Source organism: Callospermophilus lateralis, chromosome 2, assembly GCF_048772815.1.
Source record: "Callospermophilus lateralis isolate mCalLat2 chromosome 2, mCalLat2.hap1, whole genome shotgun sequence".
NCBI lineage: Eukaryota > Metazoa > Chordata > Mammalia > Rodentia > Sciuridae > Callospermophilus > Callospermophilus lateralis.
In genome coordinates, this window is record NC_135306.1 from 154,529,285 (window position 1) to 154,556,199 (window position 26,915).

Consider the following 26,915-nt stretch of genomic DNA (forward strand, 5'->3'; position numbering starts at 1 on the left):
TGACTTTTATCCAGTTTCATCAATTTATAGCAAATACCCAAGTTTCATTTTAGTTTTGGCTGAGTAAAATTTCATTGTGCATATACATTACATTGCCTTTATCCATTCATCTATTGAAGAGCACCTGGCCTGGATCCATAACTTGGCTATTATGAATTGTGCTGCCATAGCTTTGCCTGTATTCTTCAGTTTTCTGATTTTAGTTCTTTGCAATAAATGCCAAGGGTTTGAATCAGTAGGCCATATGCTGGTTCTATTTGTAGCATTTTGAGGAAACCTCATGCTGCATTCTAAAATGGCTGCACAAATTTGCAGCACCCATTTATGTTAAAGTGCTGGAGAAAGCAGTGATAAAAGGCACTTACCTCATTATTATGAAGCCTACATATGAGAAACCCAAAGCCAACATCATACTGAATGGAGAAAACTGAAAGCATTTCCTATAAAATCAGGAACCAGACAAGGATGTCCACTCTCACCACTTCTATTCAATATACTATTCAAAATTATAGCCAGAGGAATTGAGCAAGAGGAGGAAATAAAATAGATAATCATTCATTATCCATTCACTATCCATTCATCTCTTGAAGGTCACCTAGGTTGTTTTTATAGCCTGGCTATTGTGAGTTGATCTACTATAAACATGGATGTGGCTGCATCAGTGTATTTTGCTATTTTTAAGTCCTTAGGGTATAGACCAAGACTGGGTAACTGGGTCAAATGGTGGTTTCATTCCAAGTTTTCTGAGGAATATCCATACTGCTGTCCATAGTGATTGCACCAATTTGCAGTCCCACCAACAGTCTATGAGAGTTTCTTTCATCCTACACCTTCACCAACATATATTGTTACATCTGTTCTTTATAACTGCCATCTGACTGGAGTGAGATGGAATCTCAGGGCAGTTTTAATTTCAATTTCTCTAATTTCAAGAGATGTTGAACATTCTTTTCATATATTTTTTGACTATTTGTATTTATTCTTCTGTGAAGTGTTTTCTCAGTTCCTTTGCCCATTTATTGATTGGGTTTTTTTGAGCTCTTTGTATAGCCTTGAAATTAATGCCTCATCTGAGGTGCTGGTGGTAAAGATTTTCTTCCATCCTGTAGGATCTCTGTTCATGTTCTTAATTGTTTCCTTTGCTGTGAAGAAGCTTTTCATTTTAATACCGTCCCATTTATTGATTCTTGATTTTTCTTCAGAGGCTTTAGGAATCTTGTTCAAGAATTCATTTCCCAAGTCAATATGTTGGAGAATTGGGTCTACTTTTTCTTCTAGTTACTGCAGGGTCTCTGCTCTAATGCATAGGTCTTTGAGCCACTTAGAGTTGAGTTTTATTCAGGGTGAGATATAGGGGTCAATTTCATTCTATTACATGGATTTCCTGTTTTCCCAGCATCCTTTATTGAAGGGGCTATTTTTTTCTCCAATGTATGTTTATGGTGCCTTGGTCTATGATGAGATAACTGTGTTTATGAGGACCTGTGTCTTCTATTCTGTTCCATTGTTCTTCAAGTCTGTTTTGGTGCCAATACCATGCTATAGTATAATTTAAGGTCTCATATTGTGATTCCTCCTGCATCACTTTTCTTGCTAAGGATTCCTTTGGCTATCCTGGGTCTCTTATTTTTCCATATAAATTTCAGGTTTTCTTTTTATATTTCTGTGAAGAATGCAATTGGGATCTTTATAGGGAATGCATTAAATCTGCATAGCACTTTTGGTAGTTTGGCCATTTCAATAATATTAATTCTGCCAATCCCCCCCCAAAACAAAGTCTCAATGTTTTTTCTGATTTGGGGGATGCTAACCCAAAACAAAGGAGGTTGGACAGTGGAATAACAGAAATTCATGGGACTGGACAAAAGGAAATGAAGGGAAGGGAGAGGTGAGGGGAATAGAAAAGAAAGTAGAATTGGACTTAATTTTCATAGCCTTTTATTTGTATACACAAGCAGGGAACTCCACAATATGTACAACTACAAGAGTGGGAACCTTAAATAGAATGTTATACTTTCTGTATATTCTGCCAAAATACATTCTACTGTCATGTATAACTGAAAAAAAAATGTTAAAACCCACCAAAAATAGATACAAAGGGGAAAGGAAGATGACACATTATCACTGTTTGCAAGTGAAATGATCCTATACTCAGAAGGTCCAGAAAGCTCAACCAGAGACTGCTTAATATTATAGACAAATTCAGGAAAGTAGCAGGATATAAAAACAACATATAAAAATAATGGATCTGATGAAAAAATAATCAAGAAAACTAATCCATTTATAATAACCTCAAAAACATAATGTAAAATTTTGAGAATAAACCTAACCAAGGAGGTCAGAGACCTCTATAATGTAATTAAAAAATACTATAGAACATTGTAGAGGGAAATTGAAGATGGCCTTAGAAGATAGACAGACTTCCCATGTTCTTGGACAGTCAGAATCAATATTATCAAAATGGCCATATTACCAAAAGCATTATGCAGGTTAAATACAATCCTCAGCAAAATATCAACGACAGTCGTAACAGACTAGGAAAAAAGTATGGAAATTACTTTGGAAGAATAAAAGAACAAGAGTAATCAAAAAAATCCTACGCAAAAAAAAAAAAATTGATTCTGGAGCTATCACAACACCCAATCTGAAATGATGCTACAGAGCTGTAGTACAAAAACAGCATAGTATTGGCATCAAATCCATCATGACACCAACGAAACAGAATAAAAGAAAACAGAGATAAATCCACATTGATATAGTCAGATGATCCTTGACAAAGCTGCCAAAAACATACATTGGAGAAAAGATCTCTTTTTTAGCAAATCATGCTAGGAAAACAGGATATCAATATATATAAGAATGAAACTACATCCCTAAATTTTACCCTGCACAAATGTCAAATCAAAGTGGATAGAAGACCTGTGAAAATTATGTAGAGAAAAGAGTAGTGAGCATAAATGAATTCACTAAGACTTAAAGGTCTTTTGCCAATCTGGAGATTTTTTAAATGGATTTCCCTCAAAACTAGTCTTTATAGGCTGAGAAAGTACTATCATGTTCTTCTCATATACATCCTATTTGATATCTGTTCAACATGCAAATTGTATTAAATTAATTAGATTAACTAATACAGCAGTGTAACAAAATTACCCTGTTGTGGATTTTTAAAAAAAAAACTCATGTTTAGCATGCTTACTTTGTTACTTATGAGTTCTACTAAAATAATTTTTTCAATAGTCAACAAATATTGCTTTCTGCCAGATACCAGTGTTTCTTTTTTTAAATTTTACACTCAAATTTCCTCAAAAATATTATTTTTATTTGTTTTTGATGTTAATTATTGACTCTGTTTTATATCTAAGGCATCTTTCTCTTTGTAAAATAGCTTGATCACTCCTTCACGGATCTGCTTGGTCTTTACTCCATAGACAATGGGATTCAGAGTGGGAGGACATATCAGATAGAGATTGGCAATAATGATGTGTACATGGTGGGGAATACTTTTTCCTCCAAAACGATGAGTAAAAATGCTAAATAATGCTGGAACATATGTGATGACTATAGCACCTAGGTGGGAGGTACAGGTGCCAAAAGCCTTGTGACGAGCATCTACAGATGACAAACTCACCACTGTTCGCAAGATCATAGTATAAGACACAGAGATACAAAACATATCGAAGCCCCCAATCAAAATGGCTGCCAAAAGCCCATAGATAGCATTTACCTTGACATTGCCACAGGACACCTTGGCCACAGACATGTGGTCGCAGTAGGTGTGGGGGATGAGGTGGCCCTGGCAATAGGGCAGGCGTTTGGTGAGGAAAGTGAATGGGATGATGAGCATCACACTCCTTAAGAAAGTGGCAAGACCAGCCTTGGTGATGACAGGGTTGGTGAGGATGGTGGCATAGCGTAAGGGATAGCAGATGGCCACATAGCGGTCCAGGGCCATGAGCATGAGCACCCCAGACTCCATCCCAGTCAACATGTGGACAAAAAACATCTGGACCAGGCAGGCATTAAAGTCTATCTCCTTGAGGTTGAACCAGAATATACACAGCATGTTGGGCACAGTGGTGGTGCACAAGGTGACATCAGTGGAGGCCAGAAGGGCCAGAAAGTAGTACATGGGTCGATGCAGGGCCTCCTCATGACTGATGAGGTAGATGAGTCCCACATTCCCCACAAGAGCAATGATGTACATGAGGCAGAATGGCAGGGAGATCCAGATGTGTGCAGCTTCCAGCCCAGGAACACCATTCAAGATAAAGAATCCTGGTGTCAGGCTGGAGCTATTGGCTCCAGACATAATGGCTGACAGGAGGAGAGCATTTGACACTCTTTAATACTGACAGTTTCCTGGACAAAAAAGTAAACCAAAGGTAAGTAGAGAGCATGGAAACTTTTTTTAACTCTATGAATTCTTTTTTTAAAAAAGTTTGTTCTTTTTAGATATACATGAAAGGAAAATGTATTTTGACATATTATATATACATGGACAATAACTTATTCTAATTTAGGATCCTAATCTTTGGATTGTACATGATATGGAGTGTCACTGGTGGTTAACTGTGTGATTTCAATTAGACCTTTGCAATGAGAAGCCATCAGATTCCCCTGGAGTCACACTGTCTAGTTTCATGCTCCACCTGTTTCTCACTTCACATAGTGTGTGATATGAACGTGTTGTTTAAACACATTATGCCTCAGTTTTCTCCATCTAAATGAGATCATTTCATTGTTGTCAGGATTATTCAATAAGTTAATTTTATATTATGTTCTAGAAGTGTGAATAGTGCAGAGTGAATACTTAATAGATATAATCAGTAATCTCGACTGCTATTATTGTCACTTCTGAATCAGTTTAGAGCATCCCAAGAGATCAAGCTTACCTTGGTTAATAAATGTAAATTCAAATAAACCAACTCACCCTTTGTATACTCAAGTACCATTGTATATTTGAGTTAAAAGGATAGTGTGGAATTTTGAAAATTTCAGCTATTTCAAGAGATTGGCAAGTCAATTATAGAAAATAAATTCTTTACTATGATTGTCAGGAGATTTAAACATGTTCTTGTGTTTCAATTAGGAAAAAATAAAAACATAAATGTCTTTTAAGATCTGGAATCAAATCCAGGAAAATTTCATTCAACTAATTCCCTTCAAAGATCTTCTTACTTCTAAGGTAACTAATCCTGTGTCTATTGGAATCCCCAAGAATAGAACTGGTCTGTACGGAATGCTGCCTGTGTCTCTGTGTCTTTTCAAGTACCAGAAGCCACCAGAGCTACAAGACTGGAGAAAAGACAGGATGTCAGGAGAGGTGGGGATTTTAGGCTTTACACTGCTGGTTTGTAAAGCTGGTCAGCCATCACATTCTCATCCAAGCATCAATAATATCAATAAACATCAAACCATACTGATTAGTTTACAAACAGACACACAAACTCAGAGCCAGTTTATCCTTCCCCCTCCTCAGTTCATAGATAATTGTGTACAACCTCCTCACAATGACACTCAAGGATTCACATGGATTCTGCTGTTAGGCAAACTAATTATAAAATTAGAATATATACAAAAGAAGGAAAAGTAGATGACTAAGTGTCTGCTCTCAGAAAATATGAGATCTGATTTTTTGCTTGCTTACTATGGAGACATGGGCACCCCAGACTCCTTGGGCTAAATCTTGTTTCCAACACTTAGTAGCTGAATGGACTTGAGCAAGTTGCACATTTCACCTTGCAAGTATATTCAAAATTATCAAAGGAGAATGATAATAATATTTACCATAGACATGTTAGAATGGCTAAATGATACTCTTTTCAGCAGTGCTTGGAATGTGGACATCAGCACGTGTTATCTAGTTTTAAAGTTGTCAGAATATGTGATGAGGTGTACACTATTTGCTTAACAGGTATTTGTTTATTGTTTCCAACATTTGTGGCACCATTCTAGTTTCTAGGGATATACTAATCAACCAAGTCAAATCTCTTCCACTCAGGGTGCTGATATTTCAATCTAAATATCACAAATTTGTTATAGCCATCATTTTATACATGAGGAGATGGAGATGCAAAGTTAACCAAATATCTATCCTCATAAAAACTTAAAACTGGTAAAGGCAAAGTTCAATCAAATAAAACTTTGACTTCAAAGCCACTTGTCTAATTAGACTCCATCTGTTATAATTATTTACCAATCCTAAACACTGAAGAACAGTTGCATAAGCTGAACATAACTAGACTAAACAACTCATGGTGACTTAGGAAGATACTGATTTTTAATTGCAGCAGAGAAAAAATATTTTTATTGGTGCATAATAGTTATACATAATAGTGGAATTCATTGTGGTGTATTATCACATGCACAAATGTTTCTTAATTGTATCTTAAGGAAGAGGTAGAACAAATATGAGCAGTTGCAGGTACAGCAAGTCACAGTTACAGCAAATCATTCCTTAGCTATGCAAGCTCTGTGAAGAGAGAGAATGTATCTGTGTCACTGCTGAATTCTCCTCCCTGGGCTTGTTCATACAGATGCTATATGTCACCCATTTGCAGAGGGAGGGGGTCATGTGGGAGGATTTCTCTATTGAAGCTTCTTTTAACAAGTGGCCTCAATACTTTCTTGGATTCATGTCTGATACTGATTCACTTTCCACTTCCCCACAAAAAACATTCCTACTGAAAACAATTCTGAGTGTAGTGATGCAATAATTAAGGCAAAAGGTTTTGTTTTCCTTTTATTGCAACACACTATTGCACATATTTTGCTATTTCCAGTGAATTATGACATAGGTTTTAAATTTATTTCACAACTCCAGAAAGCCTTTCCCTTCTTATTCCCCAAATAAATGGTAATGTGTTAGGGTGAGAGTAAAAAAATAAATCCTGAATTTGCCATGACCACATAACACACTGGTGTTTCTGGTCTAGATATTTTCATTTGTTGAAAATATAAGTTTTGGGAATCAATCTAACTCACCTCAGTGTTAGCAAAGACCAGACTGGTGTGCATGCCTGAGAGTTCTGAGCATCAGGAGTCCCACAGCAGTCAGGTTCTGCCTCTTCTGAGCATCATTGCTCCTTTTGAAGATTTCCAGACTCCAATGTGTGCACCTGCTTGGGTCTCTGTAGTTCAGTGTCTCAGGAGGCTCTGGTTCAAAGGAAAAGATCCTTTGGGACTTTTGAGACAATTTCTGCATTTTTCAGCTTCTTATTCAGTGAGGAAATTACAGGGAAAAAAATAGTGTAATATTTCTTTGTTTTCTCCCTGAACTTCTGACCAAGGGTCTGACAGTCCTAGGAAAACTTTTTCATTTATCTTGATCACAATATTATGCTCACCACAGCTCACCACTCACTATATACATGGCACATTAACACACATATATATACAAACATATGTATAGATATATAAATTTCATAAAGATTTATGAAATAAAAAATTATCCATTTCATATGAATAATAGAGCACTGAGCTCTGTCTAGTCATGCTCTTCTTGAGTTTATCAAGTTGATGAAAACATAAATATATGCACAAATATGCATATGAATGTTCATATGTTTATTTTGGAGGGCAAATGTTGTGAGAAAACAGTTCTAAATATATTTTGTGTACATTTTACTCCCTGAGTTTTCCTTTTTATATTTTATTGTAAAGAAGACTGATTCTGAAGGGACTGGGAACCAAATAAACGATTGTTCTCACTCCTGTTGGTGAATATATGAAGATTTCTTCCAAAATCAGAACAAATGTTTAAAGTAATTTTTAAGTTTTAATTCAAAGTATATCACAACCCTGACCCAAAAGCATATATCTAATAAATTGGCATGCAAGTATAGGGTGGTGTAACTATTTCATATGGTTGATATATGTTTAACTTAATAAGAAACTGCAGAAAGTTGAACAGTTTTTTGTTCAGTTAAAAATACACTAAACCTTATGACCTAGAACCTTCATTCTTAGGTTTTTAGTGAAAACATTTGTTCACAAAATACATATATGTATGTTCAAAGAGCACAAGCAGTATTATAAATGGAACAGGAATGAGTGTTGCCTCATGCAATGATATATAACACAGAAAAAGGAATAAACACTATGAAATATAACATAGATGAATCTCAAAAACATGATACAGAATTAGATAAACACAAGACCATATTATATGAGTCCATTTATATGCAATCCAAAAGCAGGCAAAACTATCTTAAATAGATAGAAAAGAAAAAGTGCTATCCTCTGGGGAGTGATAATGACTCATAGGAGCAAGAAGGAAATGTCTGGGGATAGAAATGTTCTTTTCCCTATTTTATTTGGCATTATACAGATTTATGCCACTGTCAAAATTTATCAAATTGAACACAAGAGTCGTGCATTTTATTATTTTTGATAAATTTTAATGGAGCCGGGCATGGTAATGCACACCTATAATCCGGGGTGACTTGGGAGGCTGAGGTAGGTAGGAAGATCACAAGGTCAATGGCAGCCTCAGCAACTTGGTGAGACCCTAAGCAACTTTAGTGAGAACCTGCCACAAATAAAAAATTTTAGAAAGGGCTGGGGTGAGACTCAGTGCCAAAGTGTCCCTGGCTTCAATCCCTGGCACCAAAGAAACCTAAAAAATAAATAAATAAATAAACAAATAAATAAATAGATAGATAGATAGAAAAAACCCAAACGATTAGCATACTTAAATATATAATGAGCATTGTAGTTAGTGAAATATTAAAGGCATTTATTCAGACATCAGATCCGATCTAGGGTTTCAGCTATAAATAATTCTATTCAGTATTCTGATAAAATTCCATTTAATGAAAGAATGCAAATATGGAGATGATTAAACACAAATAATTAAAGGTAATATTTGCAGAACTATTATAAATGCAGAGAAGTTAAATGATATCTGCAAATTATTAGCACTAATTTATTAACTGAAGAATGTCATTAGAAACAAATGTCATTGGTAAAGAAAAGTATGTTTTATCAATAATCTACTAATAGGTTAAACAATTAAAATTAAAAACTGAGGCCATTTGCAATAGTTTTAAATATCTAGAATTTAATTTAATTAAGGATGTGAAAAACTTTACTGAAAGCTTTATAAAAACTGTTTCCACAGATTAGAAGACTGATGTGGTACAAAGATGAGTTCATCTCAGTGTATATATACACTTAGTGAAATGCCAAATTCCAGAAATTATTATTATTTTTTAATGAGGAACAGATATTATCATTTATTGTGAAAAGCAACAATAATTTACACAATACATTTAGACCAAGAACAACTTAAAAAAAACCCACTAAATTGTGGCTGAAGAACATTCAATTGTAGAATACAAAAATTTAGCCTTTTTTTTTTTCAATAACCATGTAGTATATCTCCTGCTGTTGTTGTGGTTTGGTTTCGCTTGTCTTCTGTTTCTGGAAAATTTTGCTGTTTTCTAAAGGGAAACAAAAAGAATATTTGAGTGCTTCATTGACTAAAAAGGTATACTATAAAAGTATAATAACCAATATAGTCCAATCTTAAAATAAAATATACACACAAGGGGATGCTCAGAAACAAATCCATTCTTATTTGTAACACCCAGTATAAGCAAGGTGGCATTGCTAAGATGAAAGAGGCTAATGAACATAACAAATGGTAAGATTCAGGACTAAGAACTTACTTTTCTCATACTGTAGCCACAGCAAAGGAAAGAAGAGCATGAAGAGAGAGAGCCTACAGAATGGGAAAAGATCTTTGCCAGCTACTCCTCTCACAGGGGACTAATATCCATAAATTTTAAAAACTCAAAAAACTTAATACCAATAAAACAAATAATCATTAAATGGGCAATAGAAGTGAATAGACTTATTACAAAATCAATAATTATAACTTTTCTATTTCATCTGTTTGGGCTCTGAGGTTTAAATTTTTTTTCTTCTACCAATTTTGGATTTGAGTTTTTTATTTTCTAAATCCTTGATATGCATCATTGTTTTTTTAAAAACTGAAATCATTCCAATATTTGATGCAGGCAATGGTTGCTCTAAACTTCCCTCATAGTACTGCTTTGTTGCATACCACAAATTTTTGCATGTTGTGTTTCATTTGTTTGGGGAAATTTTCCATTTTCCCCTTCTGACTTTCTCAGCAAAAGTGTGTTGCTCAGTCTCCACGCATTTGTATAATTTATAAAATCACCCTTTTTTATTTATAGTTTATTCCATTGAAAAAGTTACACAAGTTATGATTTTGATTTTCTTGAATTTATTAAAACTTGTTTTGTGGCCCAATATACAACCTATTTGAGAAAAATTCTAGGAGCTAACGAAGTGAATGTGTATTCAGCAGTTCTTGGATGGAATGTTCTATGTCTGTTAAATCGATCTTATCTACAGTATAGTTCAATGTTTCTTTGTTGATATTTGTCTGGATGATCTTTGACTGATGAGTGGGTATTGAAATCCCCCATTTTTATTGCATTGTAGCCTATCTTTCCCTTTAGTGCTAATAGTGTTTGCCTCAGCCCAGCTGCAGCAAAATAGCGGGGGGTGGGGGGGTGACAAATGAACAACTTGTGTACGTTGATATAACAGGAGTAGGAGCCCTTTATTGTAAGACAACAGAGGTATTTATACATTCCACACAGCTTATCTAATTAACATAAACTAGATACAGCAGTCAACCAATAAGGAATCTCCACACTTAATGGCTCGCTGGCGTTACTTCGCAAACCACTCCCTCTGGCATTTTGCCAGGCGCCATCCAGACTTGTTTACAGACTCTAAACATTCCTCTGCAAAATGCCAGGTGCCATCCTGACTTGTTTACAGACTCCAACAATTCCCCCTTTTGTTTAATTTAAATAACGACCATAGTGGTTTTTACACAAACACCATAAATAATCTGCTACAAGCAGAAGGGGAGGATACAAAATGCCACAATACCAAGTCAATTGATGGCTCCATGCAAGAAGCCCTTGGAAAAATTATACCAGCAATGACACCATTATCAAAGATACCAGTTACAATTTGTTATAGATTACAGTTTGTTGTCTCAGTCCAGGTAAAATAGTGTCTCAATAGATTAACTCACAGTTCAGGTAAATCACAGTCCAGATAAATTCTGCAGGCAGCTAGCTTAAATCACAGTCCAGGTAAATTCTGTAGGCAGCTAGCTTAATCCGAAGTCTCCTCCAGTTCTCAGCCGAAGTCCGGTTTTCAGCAACACTGGAAATTCTTTCACCTTTGTTTTCACTGGCACTGGGACAAAGGCAGGAACTCCAGATGGCTAAAGAAAATCCTGTAGCATTCCACTAAGAAAACAACCTTCTGAACAATTTAGTACATTATCTCAAGGTTTTTTACATTTGAAATAAGCATTAATAGTGCTCATTACTCATTAGCTTCCAGGTGTGGGAGAACCATTGTAGTTACTGACTTTGGAAATGATCAAACTTCAGGAAAGGAGGTAGTATCTTCTGCCAGCTGTAGCTTCCTGGGCAGCCCCAGATGGCCCTGGGGAGAGTCCCAGACTCAAACTGCTTCCGGGCACAGGGAGCAAGAGCCTGCAAGACTATGCCTCCGCGTCAGGTTTGGATTTGGGCTCTAGCAGTAGCGTCCTGCTCCCCCGGGCAGGGGGGCGGGGAAGAGCCCGCTGCCGCTGCTTGGAAAGCCCTTGCTGCGCCTTGACCTGCTTGGGCACATGGCAGCCGCTGCTCCGATTCACGCACCCTCCGTTAACGAAAAGTATTCAGTAATAGCCTTTTGCTGCAATTTTTTTCCTGATAATCCTTTTTTTGAACGTTCTTCTTTCTGACTAGAGTTCTTGGGCTTCCATCAACACATGCCCTAATTATTCTTGGTTCCACTGGAGTGTCTCTTTCCCTTATCAATTTACTTCTCACCCCTTCCATATTTTCATCACAAAGACAATACAATACACTGAGACAAAACAAGACACAAACATACTGTATCAATCTTCTCCATTTTCTCAAAATGGCCATTTTTCCTCTCGCCCTATCTGCCTAGGAACGAGCAGATTTGCTCCCGTACTATCTAGGGTCGGGCAGTTTTTTTTTTTCGTCACTTACCCCCGAGTGTCCCGGGGTTCCCCGTAATGGGCCACCATCTGCCGCAGCCTGGTGTGTGGGGGGGGTAACGAACAACTTGTGTACGTTGATATAGAACAGAGGTATTTATACATTCCACACAGCTTACCTAATTAACATAAACTAGATACAGCAGTCAACCAATAAGGAATCTCCACACTTAATGGCTTGCTGGCGTTACTTCACAAACCACTCCCTCTGGCATTTTGCCAGGCGCCATCCAGACTTGTTTACAGACTCTAACAAGTGTTTGCTTTATAAAGTGGTTGTTACAACATTAGGTCTCATTGGTATATATTTGTTATATCTTCTTGATGAACTGATGCCTTGATGATTATATAGTGACCTTGCCTGTCTTTTACATGCTTTGTCTGACAGTCTATTTTCAGATCTAGCTCTAACTACTCTTTTTCATTCTGTTTCCATTAGTTTAAAATATCATTTTCCAACCTTTCTCTATCACTGTGTGTCTTTATTTACGAGGTGAACTTTTTGAAGACCACAGATTGTTGGAATTTTTTTAATCCATTCTATGAGACCATATGTTTTCATTGGAGAATTTCATGCATTTACACCCAGGATTGTATTGTTATAGGTCATTTTGTTGAATCTCTTCTGGTGTTTTGAATGACCTCTGTTCTTTTCTTCTTCTCTTATTCATCTCTGTGGCTTGATGATTTACTGTAATAATAACGTTCTATTCTTTTCTATTTCACTTTTGGGTTCCTGCTTTTGTAGTGGGATTTATACTTTCACATGCTTTCATGATCACAGTTATCTTTTTTTTCTCTTTTGGATATACAACATGCCTAAGCATCTTGAGTCAGACTATTCTAGTGGTCATAAATTTCCTCCACTTTTAATATATTTTAAGGTTTTTATTTTCGTTCATTTTTTAACTATAGCCTTGTTGGATGCAGTTATGTAGATTAGCAGTTTCTTTCAGATCATGGAATATGTCATATCTTTCCCTACTGGCCTATAAGGTTTCTGCTGTCAGTCTACTAGGAATTCTCTTAAATGTGACCTGATGATTTCTCTTGAAGATTTTAAATTTTTTCTTTGTCTTGTGCTTTTGCCAATTTGACCATAATATTCCATGGTGACAAGCCCCTTTGGTTATGTCTATTTGGGGTTTATTAGCCTCCTGTATATAGATGTCCATAAGTTTCTCAAAATTAGGGAGACTTTCTGCTATTATTTTATTAAACAGTTTTTTCTCTGTTCTTTGCATTTATCTACTCATCATTGATTATTCCAAAGATGGAGATATTTGATTGTTTGTTTTCTTTTGTTTTTTGGTACTGGGGATTGAACTCAGGGGCACTCAACCACTGAACCACATCCCCATCCCTATTTTTTTGTATTTTATTCAGAGACAGGATCTCATTGAGTTGCTAAGGACCTCACTCTTGCTGAGACTGGCTTTGAACTTGTGATCCTCCTGATTCAGCCTCCCAAGATGTTGGGATTGTAGGCATGCACCATCATGCCTGGTTGATTGTTTTAAGTTGTCCCAAAGATCTTGAAAGTTCTCTTATTCGATTTATCTTTTTTATTTTTTTGTTTGTTTTTTGAAGGGGAGAGGTGATGGGATAATGGACTACTTCAAAAGACCCGTCTTCAAGATCAGATGTTATTTCTTCCACTTGATCTAGTCTGTTGCTGAGATTTTCAACTGTATTTTTACTTGACCTACGGAACTCTTAATTTCCAGGATTTCTGTTTGATACTTTTCTAAAATCTCTATCTCTGCTAAATTAGTCATTGGTATCTTTCATAGTCTTCCTAATTTAATTTAGCAGTTTATTATATTCTTATTTTACCTAACATTAGTGAGCTTTTTATTAATCATTTTAAATTATCCTTCCAGCATTTCATCCACCTTCATTTCCTTGTAATCTGTTGCTAGAGTTATGTTCTTTGGGAGGTAATCATATTACCTTCTGTTTTCATATTTCTTATTTCGATGTTGAGATTTGTTCATCTGGTGAATCAGATGTCCCTAACACATTTATAGGTAATTAACTTTCTTAGTAAATGGCTTTCTCTTGAATGTGTAACTTAGGGTGTCAGATTGTTTTGCAATGCTGGCTTTGATTCTCAATAGGCACCATAGAACAGTCTCCCTGTAGCTTCTTTGGCTGTGATTACTGAGTTTGGGCACAGGTCAGACAATGTCATGGTCACATAGTCCCACAGTCTCTACAGATCATGCAGTAGTCAGGACACTCTAGCAGTTCAAACAACTGTGGGATCGACAGTAGTTGGTGTGGGGTGCTTACTCTGTGGCTACACCTATGATGGAAGCAGTGGCCCTGATCAGGTGATGGGGATATCCTTAGGCACTACTGGTACCACTTCTGCAACTAGCAAAGGCTTGTAGCACTGGCAGAAGCAGCAGAGTTCAACAAACCAAAGCATTCGTTCTCTGACCACTCAGTGGACAGGACCAAATGCTGCATAAGTAGGACCATGGCAAGATCTACAGCACCCCTCTGTGTCCTTTACATCCAGTCTTGGCAACATCATGTGGCTAGTCAAGGTGTTTCAATTGCCAGCAGAAGGAACTGCATAGGTGGGTTTCAGCAGTATTCATGGATTTCCTCTCTCCTGCTACTATGGTGGTGCCCACCTGGGAGTTGGACCTCAACCAGAGATGGGTGGGCAAAGGCACATTCAATCTCCTTAGCTATGCACATTCATGTGTAAGCAACAGCTGGGTCCTTGTCATGGAGTTACTCAAGGACTTTCAGCAGCTTCTGTGGGCAAGGCAGAAACAGGAACCTCCCCTCCCTACCCTGTGGTGACAGATGCCCGACCACAATACAGAGAAGAGGTGCTGAAGGAATCAGCCTTTAGCCCTACCAACAGCAGGAGTCCACAGATCATTGACCACATCTTTGGTCTTAGGGTTCCTTCACTCCAAACTCCTAGTTAGAGATCAGTGCCATCCATCCCCTTCTATGTCAAAGCACTGTATCCTATAGTGAAGGTCATGGTCAATCTGCTAGGACAAGTTGGGTTCAGCAAAAAGGTACCCCTTCACTCAGAGCAGTAGAATGTCTGTGGAGTCCCACAGATGGGAATATGTTGGGGTTTTAGATCCATAGAGCAGTCCAAATTAAGGCTTCAGCTCTCCTCTAAAGACTGTTCAAGACTATAGCACACTAGAATTTTCCCTGGAAGATGATGTGAGATCCTTTTCCAAAGAAAGACTACAAGGAAGATTACTTATCTAAGTGGGCTAAAAACTTTTTTGGATTATGAAACTTTCCAGTCACTAGGATTGCTAGAGTCTGCACTAATAAAATTTATTGCATCTTTTCCTTTCACTGTTACCTCTAGAGAGAGGAGAGTCCCTTTGTCTCAGCTGTGCAGTCATTCTGGCAGATGGGAGGTGTTTTCTCTTAGTAGATTGTTGCCCCAGGTTTTTGAATCTTGCAATTTTTCAGTCTCTCAGATATTAATTTCCAGAATTTCCCATGATCACTCACCTCAAAATGAAACTATACACCTGTTACTTTAGGTCATTGTGGTGGAGCAAGATGTGAGTTCTAGGTATCTCTATTCACCTATCTAAATCCCCTCCACCACACTGTCTTTTTCCATTATCATTTGATGGGCATTTTTGTTATTTCCACTTCTTGGCTGTTAGGAATAGTGCTCCAATGAACATGGGAGTGCCTAAATTTTAAGTTCTGGGCCTGAATTCCTTTGATTGTCTCCATGTCATTTAGATCATATTGAAATGAACATATGAGTATTATTCTCCTTCACCTTCATAGTAGGAAGTGAACATTAATCAGCTATACATAAGATACTTTTTATTACTAAAGCAACCTGTGAAAATTATGTTGAGAAAAGAGTAGTGAGCATAAATGAATTCACTAAAATTTAAAAGTCTTTTTCCAATCTTGAGATTGTTTAATAAATTTCCCTCAAAACCAGTCTTTATAGGCTGAGAAAGTACAATCATGTTCTTCTCATGTACATCCTATTTAATATCTGTTCAACATGCAAAATGTATTAAATTAATTAAATTAACTAATACAGCAGTGTAACAAATTTACCCTGTGGTGGATGTAAAAAAAAAACACTCAAATTTAGGATGCTTAATTTTTTATTTGTAAGATTACTTTGTTACTTATGAGTTCTACTAAAATAGTTTCTTCAATATTCAACAAATATTGCTTTCTGCAAGATACCAGTGTTTCTCTTTTTTTTAAATTTTACACTCAAATTTCCTGTAAAGTGTTATCTTTATTTGTTTTTATGTTAATTAATGAATCTATTTTTACCTAAGGCATCATTCTCTTTGCAAAATAGCTTTATCACTCCTTCACGGATCTTGTTGGTCTGTAATCCATAGACAATGGAATTCAGAGTGGGAGGACATATAGGAAGTGAATCTATCAGATGCAGGAATTTCATTAATGAGAAAATTTATATTACTGATTCTATTTACTTACCCATTTTTGGTTAAATCAGATTTTTCTATTCTTTTTTTTAAGAGAGAGTGAGAGAGGAGAGAGAGTGAGATAGGAGAGAGAGAGAATTTTTTTAATATTTATTTTTTAGTTATCGGCGGACATAACATCTTTGTTTGTACGTGGTGCTGAGAATCCAACCCGGGCCGCACGCATGCCAGGCAAGCACGCTACCACTTGAGCCACATCCCCAGCCCCCAGATTTTTCTATTCTTGATTCAGTAGTTTTAGGTTCTATGTGACTAGAATTTCATAGGTTTCTTCTAGTTTATCCAATTTGTCTGTGTAAAAATAGTGACAATAATCTCATGGTATTTAAATTTCTATGAATTCTGTTATAATGTTTCCTTCCTCTTTTTTTCCTTAATGTAGCTAAGGGTTTGACTATTTTGTTTGTCATTAAGAAAACTCTTAGACTTATGGATCTTTATTTTTCTCCAGTCTTTATTTCTGCCATGGTCTTTATTTTTTCTTTCCTTCTCCAAATTTGCGTTTAGTTTGTTCTTCTTTTTTAAGGTTTTCAGTATATCATTAAGTTGTTTGAGATCCTTCTTTTACTTCTTTGATATAGGCATATGTAGTTCTAAATAGCCCTCTTATAACTGTTTTGCTGCATCCTATAAGTTTTTCTATGTTATATTTTTGTTTGTCTCAAGATATTATTCAATTTCTATTTATTTTTTCTTTTATAATTTGTTGTTCCAGAAGAGATTGGATAACTTCCACATATTTTTTCTTATTTTATATGAAAGTTTTCTTATATTTCTCCTACTATTGATTTCTACTTTCAACCATGGTAGTCAGAATGGATTTTAGACATGATTTCAATCTTCTTAAATTTATTGACATGTTTTATGATATATACAGGAAATTGAGTTATGTGTCATTGAAAAGAGTGCATATTCTGCTGTTACTGGATTAAAAAACCACACCACTTTTAAACAAATCTCTTTTATTTTGAATCAAATACCTTTTACTCCATATTTTAAATATAGAAGAGTGAATTCAAGGTTCCAGTGCATTGTGCAATCTTGCTTATTTATCACCTTTACTCTAAGAGGACTTTGGAAATCATTTTAAGGTTGGCTCCACAGTTTAGCTATTGTGAATTGTGCTGCTGTAACCATTGATGTGGCTGTGTCCCTGTAGTATGCTGTTTTTTAGTCCTTTGAGTATAGTTCGAGAAGAGGAATAGCTGGGTCAAATGGTGGTTCCATTCCCAGCTTTCCAAGGAATCTCCATACTGCTTTCCAAATTGGCTGCACTAATCTGCAGTGGATGAATGTATAAAAAAAGTGGCATTTATTCACAATAGAATATTACTTGGCACTAAAAAAGAATAAGATCATGGCATTTTCAGGGAAATGGATGGCATTAGAGAAGATTATGCTAAGTGAAGTTAGCCAGTCCCCAAAAAACAAATGCCAAATGTTTTCTCTGATATAAGGCGGGTGACTCAAAGTGGGGTAGCGGGGGGAGAGCATGGAAGGAATATTACCTCTAGATAGGGAATAAGGGTGAGGGGAAAGGGAAGGAGAAGAGGAATAGCTAGGATTGTGGAAGGAGATGGTCATCATTATACAAAATACATGTATGAAGATGTGAATTTGGTGTTAACATAGCTTATATACAAACAGAGATATGATAAATGGTGGTATAAAGGTGTATTAAGAATTGTATGCAAAAAAATAAGAGAGCTCATGTATAATGGCATAGTTTGGCGTGAACATACTTTATGTACAGAGTTACAAAAATTGTGCTGTGAATAGATGATTATGAATGTAATGCACTCCACTATTGTCATATATGTAATAAATAAATAAACAAACAAATAAATAAATAAATAACCATTCTTGGGTAAGAGATTAAAAAAAAGAAATAATTTTAAGGATTCCCCCCCTTGGGTGGGGGATGTCTTTATATGTCTTGAAAGAAAAACTTCATCTATGTTATTTTTCTCTTTAAGAGAATGTAAATTTGTCATTGACTGATAATAAGAGACTGAACTCTGTTAAGTAATATTCCAGTTAAACTTTTGGATTCCTTTTGCCTATTTTGTGACACACAAACCCCAAGCAGCATTGGAAACTTGTGGGAGGAAGCAGGTCACGTGGTTGCTTGTGGTACTTTGTTTCCATTTTCATCGTATGTCACACGTGGGGCCATCTGAAATGGTTGGCTAAATGGTCCTTGACATAAGGAGAAGCAGGACAAGTTCATTACACTTGGGATCACTTCATCACTCCCTTCCTTCCCCTTTCATTGAGGATATTAATATTTCTTATGTTTAGAAAGAAAATTGTGGTTTTACTAAATTGAAACCTTGGATTTCTTTGAATCTAATACTTTGGTTCTAGATATAATCAAAGTTTGTGAGGTTGATATAGAATTACCAGGTCTTTTCACCAAACTCCCCACTGATCTCTATCTCATGGGCTAGGTATCTGGGTGCAAGATGGAGTTTAACACGAGGCCTCTTACACCAATTAACTCTCCAGTCCTCTCTTCTCCTCTGTGTTCCCCCTCAACTGTCTCTCTCTTCTCTCTTGCTTTCCCTCCCATTCCACCCCATGAACAAGGATTAGAATTTGTTTCATTACCACCTACTTTATTGTTCTTTTAACAGTTCTCAACGATTCCAGTATATGGGATCAATTCAGATATATCCTAATTTTTAGAGTTATGACATTTTCCCTCTGAAACCCATTTTTGAGTTCATAACGGAGAACATAATAAAATCAACTGGAGATGGTTACTCACATGACATAGATGAATTTTATCCATCCAGATTTTTAACTATGTTCTAGTTTTACATTGTGGCTATTAAAATTCCCCCATCCTCCACCCAATCGCATAGACCTAAGAGCATTGTAATTATTGAATTTTAATCTTAATGCTCTAAGATGCACCCAGTTTTGCTGCTCATGGTGTATATTATATTCCTCATTCATAAAGTAGTTATATTGACCTCATAATTTTGAAGAAAACTATCAATTAAATTAATATATATGAAGAAATGGTATAATGCCTTACAATATGTGTATGTTTAAAACTGCCAATTTAAAAAAAAAAGTATATTTTTGAAGAATGTGACCATATTTGGTGTGGCTTAAATGAAATTCCCTGATAAACAAAATTTACCAAATTCAAAAGCATAATTCTTAGAGTACCTTTAATGATGAAAGCTTATAGTGTGCATTACACAGAGACAGATATAATGTTGGCAAGCTTTAAAAATAATATTCGGGTTTTGCTTCCAAACATGAAAATTGTACTGAAAAAAATACATGGTATTATTAAGATATCTCAAAATCACTTGACCACATATACAACATGATATTAAAAATATATCTTTCATATTAACAGACAATAATTTTCATCATTATATTATCTTCATCAACTTATCTGTTCATATCTATTTCCTGAAAACATTCTATGTATTACAGTTATCCTTTGGATTGTGTCTTACTCTTTCACTGTTTAGTCAATCTTCCTATTTATTGAGAGTGGTATTCACTACTCTCAACATCTTATTTCCATTTCTTTTCTATTTTTTTCTATAACTTTAGAAATCTAAATAAGGCACTCCTTTTTATAGTCCTTGGCCACATTGTTTCTCCTTCTACCTTAAAGTCAGAGCAGTAAGCATGGGTTTCTTTGCTTAGCCAAATATATAAATTTTATTTACATTTCATAAATGCCCTCACACTGCCAAATAACATTCATTGTATTCTTGAAAATTCTTTTTAATATTAACTCTAAGGAGTACTTCCCAGAATGTGATAAATTTCAGTAATCATATTTATTGCAGCTATTTGTATACACAGTGGTACATTGACAAGAAGCCAAATAATTATTAAGGCAGCATAATGTCAGCGGTAACAAGCAGGCAGAAATTTGCTGTTTGCCCCTGGAATTAACACAAGTTTAATGTATATATGGAATAGAAAAAATGGCAGGATCCTTGGACTTCAACACAAGCATTCTGGAGAACAGTTTCCTGCTTCCCTGTAACAATGGGGACAGAGTGTGTCTTTGCCTTCCCAGTGTTCTTTATTCTCTGTGGTCTATCTGTCATCCTTTATTCTTTCCTAGATACTCCCTGTGTTCTGTGCCTAGAACACAGTTCATTCATCACCAAGAATTCCCTTGAAGTTGAATATCTTACTGTTTCCTTCTTTATACACATTCCATGAGATCCAACTAAACATTAAAAAAATGTAAAAAGCATGTTTTGTGTTTTCTATCAAATCAGAGGTCTTGGATTAAATATTTTGTGATGATTTCATGAATATTTTGCAGAATATTCACAAGTACTTTCTCCTAGACTTACAATTTTGAATTTTGCAATTCCTCCTCAAAAACATACTTCAGCTTTATCCAAAATACAAAATTATATATCACATAGCCATCACAGATTGAAACCTTCTTTCTCTCTACAAAACAATTTTATCACTCCCTCACGAATCTGCTTGGTCTTCACTCCATAGACAATTGGATTCAAGGTGGGAGGCAGTAACAGGTAGAGGTTGGCTATAAAAATGTGAACATGGTGAGGTATGGTGTGTCCCCCAAAGCGGTGAGTGAAGAAGTTGAAGAAAGCTGGGACATAGGTGATGACGATAGCACAAATGTGTGATGTACAGGTACTGAAGGCTTTGTGGCGAGCATCTGAGGATGACAGATGAATTACAGCACGGATAATCATGGTATAAGATACGGTGATACAGAGTATGTCAAAGCCCCCAATCACTATGACAGTTAGGAGACCATAGAGAGCATTAGTCCTGATATTGCCACAGGATAATTTAGCCATAGACATATGGTCACAATAGGTGTGTTGGATAAGGTTACCCCTGCAGAAGGGAAGACGCTTGATCAGGAAAGTAAATGGGATGGTGAGCAACACACTTCTAAAGAAGGTGGCAAACCAAACCTTGGTAATGGCAGTATCGGTGAGTATGGAGGAATAGCGCAGAGGGTAGCAAATAGCCACATAGCGGTCCAGAGCCATGAGCATGAGCATGCCAGACTCTGTTATTGTCCACATGTGGATGAAAAACATCTGTACAAGGCAGGCATTAAAGTCGATCTCTTTGAGACTGAACCAAAAGATACATAACATGTTGGGAACAAAGGAAGTGCACGCAGAAACATCGGTGAAGGACAGCAAGGCTATGAAGTAGTACATGGGTCGGTGCAGCGCCTCCTCGTGGCTGATGAGATAGATAAGGCCACAGTTCCCCACTACAGCAAGGATGTACATACAGCAGAATGGCAGGGAGATCCAAATGTGTGCGGCTTCCAGCCCAGGAATCCCATTAAGGATAAAGTATCTTGGTGTCAGGCTGGAGCTGTTGGCCTCACCCATGGTGATCAGATAAAAACATAATACATTCTGTGCCAATAGAGGCATCCTGCACAAGAAGAGAACACTGAGATTATTTTGCTCCAGAGACAAAACATGAACATATATTTTACATGATATAAAGAATAAATTTTGAGTAAAATTTGGACCCAGATCAAGTTCTTGGATCATTCTGAGTAATGTTAAGCCTGTTACTAAGTCAAAAGAATGTACATACAGTGCAAACATAGAGCCAAAACAATGGCCTGGCAGATATCATACAGGAAATTCTGTTTTTATGTACCTACTCAGGTTCCCATTCCAATCACATAGGCTGGATTTTGCCCCCTCAATCCATTTCTAAATATGGACTCTGTTTATATAACATTAATTATCTTAACTATCCACAAAATTTCACTTCCTCCAAAAAGTCCTCTCACTTGAATCCACTGGGTTACCCTCCATTAAATTATGTGAGCACCTACTTAATACAGAAATCTATAATGTGGCTTAGTTTGATTTGTTTACACTTGTAAGTATGAATTTTCCAAATGAGAATAATCAGAAAGTGAAAAAACAATGAAGCAAAAAACAAATAATTACTTACAATTGATAAAGCATAATCATGTGCTTTTTACAGAATAATTCAAATTATTTCTTGCTCATAAAATATGAAGAGATTTTTATAATATTTACACTTAAAAACAACATTGCTAAGCTTTAATTAATTATCTTCTTCCTGTTCTTTTCAAATACCTCTGTAGATAACTATGATATATAAAAATATTATGCATATAATGCCTATATAATTAATCATGAAAAATATATATCATGTTATTAATCCATTCTTATAAAATGCATTATAATAATTTGTGTTCTTTTGGAGTATGACTTTTATTCTCAAAATCGCCAGAGACAATTATGTTCAGTAGGGTATAATCCTTATTTTGTTAGTCTAGGTTTTAAAAATATTTCTTTCCATCATTCTTCTTTATTCTCAGATTCTATCTTGAAAATGATCCTGATTAAAATCATAACACTTTTACATTCTTTTAAAGAAAATTCTTCTTTACCTTATATTAAACAAATATTTCCATAGTTTTTTATGGTTTTAGATTATCAACCTGAGTTATCCATTTTTCAAAGACCGCATAGTTTATTGCAATTTCACAATTCATTTTATTTATATCATTTTCGATATTTTAAACTCTGCAAATAGAAGCCATTTCCTAACTTTTGTTGCTTTTCTCTCTCCTTTCTGGTAGAATTTAACCTAGAGTTTCTTTCTTTCTTTCTTTTTTTAACCACTAGGTTGAATCCATTGAGAAGTTTTCAGAATGGCGGCATATATATAATCTAAAATATAAAAAGTAAAATAAAATCTGGAAAGCAGAAAAAGATTAGAAAATATAGCTTTAAAGCATTTTCCTCAATTGTAAAATGCTCTCAGCATTAAGTAAACTATAAAAATTTTCAGTACAACTTGGAATATAGACAACAAAGTACATAGTACTATCATAATTATTTTTAATACAATTAGCATGATTTTTGCTCTGCAAAATAAATGTAAGTAAAATCATCTCTGGCCATTTCTTAATCCCTCCTGTATCCTTCCATCCCACTGAGAGCAAAAACTGACATCTTATGTTTGTTTACAAAATCCTGTACAATTAGGAGCTTTTAAATGTCTGACTATGTCCCAAATATCCTATCTCTGACACTCTCAGTCCATCTTTATCTCCTGAGATTTCTCAAACTCAGCAAATGTGTGCACTTATGACATTTCCACTGGCCATTTTCACTGCTTGCTGTGATCTTCCTAATATAAGACCATGGCACATACCTTCTACCAATTCAGATCTCTCTGCTCAGTGTCATCCTCAAAGCAGAGCCTTCCCACCTCCTAATTTAAAACTCCAACCCCCAGACCCCCACCCTCCTGGCACAACATCTGACTTTACAGCCTTTCTGTACTCCACAGCCATTAGAAGCACATGTTGTCCCCCAACTACTAGTTGCATTAGTAGTGCCTTTTGCAAAATCTGTAAGTACAGGAACTTTTTGTCTACTTTGTTCACTACTAGATCTCAGCAGATGGAAAAAAAATGGTTCAACAAATTCCAAATCCTCCTTTTTGGTTGTTCCTAGTGTTTGTATATAGATATCATAGAAAATTAGTATTAAACATTGAAAAAACAAGACTGGATCTGGAGAAGGCAAACATGGTTTCAAGATGTCTTTTAGACAAGTATCTCCCCTTTCCTTGTTTTCCCTCCCCTGTTCCCTCTGGCAATTCTCACTCTTCTTTTTACTTCTCTGTGTTAAACTTTTTTAGATTCCATCTATAAGTGATAGAATATAATACTGGTCTTTCTTTGTATTGCTTATTTAATTACCCAAACATCTACTAGATTCATCTAGATTGTTCCAATAACAAAAATCCCTACATTTTAAAGGCTGAATAGTAATTCATTGTATACATACACTGCATTTTTAAAAGTCCATTCATCCATCAGTGGGCACTGCAGTTGTTGCCACATCTGATTCTTGTGAATAATGCTACAATGAACATAATGAACATGGGGATGTTTTGAAGAACATTTTGTGCTGCCTAAGAAATATATAAATGTAAATGAACAATCAAATAGAAAAGCAGTTTATTGCTACACCTAAATACAACTTAAGACCAGTTATAAGAAAATATTGAAAATTAATAATACATCATTTTACTTAAATAACATTAAAATATTTCCCCAACTTTATGGGGTTGTCACAATGCCTTCACCACCATTCAAAATCTGTAAAAAAAAATTGTGAAAAAAAAGTATTGAAAAATAACTGAAAAGGCTTTTAAATCAAATACTTTATATAGTACTGTTGATGTCACTGCAGATATTTGCATTTCAGTGATATTTGTATACATGATGAAGATATAGTACTGTAAATCAGACATTTGAGAATTTTCCAGTTACACATATTCTGAAATTGTTTATTTGTAAACCTCCTTTTAATATGATAAACTAATAATTGTGTAATAAAATTGACATTTTCCATAGAAATAGGTTTATTCCCATTTTTAGCTATCTTGAAAATATACATTTGCCATCAATATCATATGTTAGATGTCTTAAGAAACACAAACATTTGACTACTAATTAGCATTATTTTCAAAAATTGAGAAAGTACAATAATGACAACCTGCCTTACAAGGATTAAGTTTACTCATTAAATTGTAACTATATCACAATTTTAACATATAGTATAATTATTTAAAATTTGCTTATGCAAAACACCCATACATATCTAACATGCACTAAAATAAGCTTTTATTGCAAAATGGAAAATAAAAAATGAATAAATTGAAGCTATTAAGAATTGAGAAGTGCATACAGTAGATGCATATAAATATGCTCCTTGTATTATTTTACATGCTTAAAAGGCATATAAACAATGAACAGAAAATTAAATAAAAGTAGATTTTGGTTTCCATAATGTTACTCTTTTTTGCAGATAAAATAACATGAGAAGATGATGAGATCTCTGTCATAGATGTGTTTCAGAAAAGAGAAAATGACAAGAAGATGAGCTACAGATCACTGCAATATCTTGCAACTCTTGGACTAATTCATTTCCATTGGTAGATAGCTTACCACTTCCCACAGAAGACTTTTCATTTTATGGAGAGTAAAAAAGTTTTCCTATTATTTTGTGGAAATAAATTTGAAAGAAAAGGAAGAAAGATGCTTGCCTGTACACATCAGCTTCATGGTGCCTTTTTCCTCCAGTGCCTGAACAGCATTTGATTTCCCTCCTTCATGTCCCTTCTCAAAGCAATTTGCAGAATTCTAAAGAGAGATAATTAAGAATCTTCTTTATGCAGCCTCCCTCTGAATTAAATGCCTTTTATTTAGTACACTTTCTGGTGCATCTTATGTTTATTTTCTTCTGTTTCATCTAAGCTCACCCTGATGCCAGATGTTTTTAAATATCCACTCATGACTGATATTACTCACAAATAATTGTGCTTTATTAATTGGGAACCTTCTATATAATAAACAATCTTTTCTCTGGGGACTTTTATAAGGAAAATTACAAAAGTTATGATTCTTCATTTAAGGTGCCATAGATTTCTATGAGGCAGAGGAGGTAACTTTACCTTTGTGAAAACAAAATCCACATTTTGAATACAATACGACTTACAATAGCCAAATAAAGGAACCAGCATGGATGCCTGTGAACAGTTGAGTGGGTGAAGAAGCTGTGATCTATATGCACAATAGAGTTTTACTCAGCCATAAAGAAGACTGAAATTATGATGTTTGCTAGTAAATGGAGAAACTAAAGAATATCATCATAAGTGAAAAAAAGCCATACTTAGAAAGTTAAGTATCAAATGTCTTCCCTGATATGCAAAAGCTACAGAAAACTAATGGGGTAAGGGAGAACCTTGTGAAAATAGAAATCAATGGAGTAGACAAAAGGAATCCAGAGATAAACAGGAGGGACAGGAAAAAAGGACCATCTGTGGAATGAAATTAACCAAATAATGTTAAGTACATGTATGATTATACCACAGGGAATTTTATCTACATGTATTCTTATTAAGAATCAATTTAAAAAAATAAACAAATAAATAAATAAAAGGCAGATCAGTAGAACCGAGGAACATGCATGGGGAAAGGGGGAGGGAAGGGAAAGAGCAAGGACTTATTACTGAATGAAACCAGTAACATTCCATGCATGAATGATTATGTCAAAATGAAACTCACTATTTTGTACAATTATAATACACTAATAAAAAATTTAAAAAATCTTCCTGAAATGGATACATTGTTTTTGACCTGTTTCTTAGGTGTAAACTCATACACATCAAATGAGGGATTATTTTTTCTTCTTTTACTTATGAAAGATCAAACACTTTACACTGAAAATGACAGAACTTTATTAACACATCAAAACCTGACTTCAGGTAAGAAGGAG

The 26,915-nt window shown here is 35.3% G+C and overlaps 2 protein-coding genes and 1 long non-coding RNA gene across 3 annotated transcripts; all 3 read right to left on the reverse strand.

Annotated features, from left to right (window-relative positions):
* Positions 1-3,337: 3,337 nt before the first annotated feature.
* LOC143389059 (olfactory receptor 52N2-like) lies at positions 3,338-4,309 on the reverse strand. The gene has a single exon (XM_076842385.2). The coding sequence runs from the start codon at positions 4,307-4,309 to the stop codon at positions 3,338-3,340; it is 972 nt and encodes a 323-aa protein (XP_076698500.2).
* A 4,732-nt stretch (positions 4,310-9,041) lies between these two features.
* LOC143641393 (uncharacterized) lies at positions 9,042-11,187 on the reverse strand. The gene is made up of 2 exons (XR_013155318.1): positions 11,084-11,187; positions 9,042-9,443 (listed from the first exon to the last, which is right to left on the reverse strand). It is a non-coding gene; the product is annotated as an uncharacterized LOC143641393 (long non-coding RNA).
* Positions 11,188-20,999: 9,812 nt separating this feature from the next.
* LOC143389070 (olfactory receptor 52N2-like) lies at positions 21,000-21,959 on the reverse strand. Its single transcript, XM_076842387.2, has one exon. The coding sequence runs from the start codon at positions 21,957-21,959 to the stop codon at positions 21,000-21,002; it is 960 nt and encodes a 319-aa protein (XP_076698502.2).
* Positions 21,960-26,915: the final 4,956 nt, after the last annotated feature.

Excerpts from the sequence above, each read along its gene's own strand:
- LOC143389059 (XM_076842385.2), bottom strand. The coding sequence starts at position 4,309 with ATGTCTGGAGCCAATAGCTCCAGCCTGACACCAGGATTCTTTATCTTG.
- LOC143389070 (XM_076842387.2), bottom strand. The coding sequence starts at position 21,959 with ATGGGTGAGGCCAACAGCTCCAGCCTGACACCAAGATACTTTATCCTT.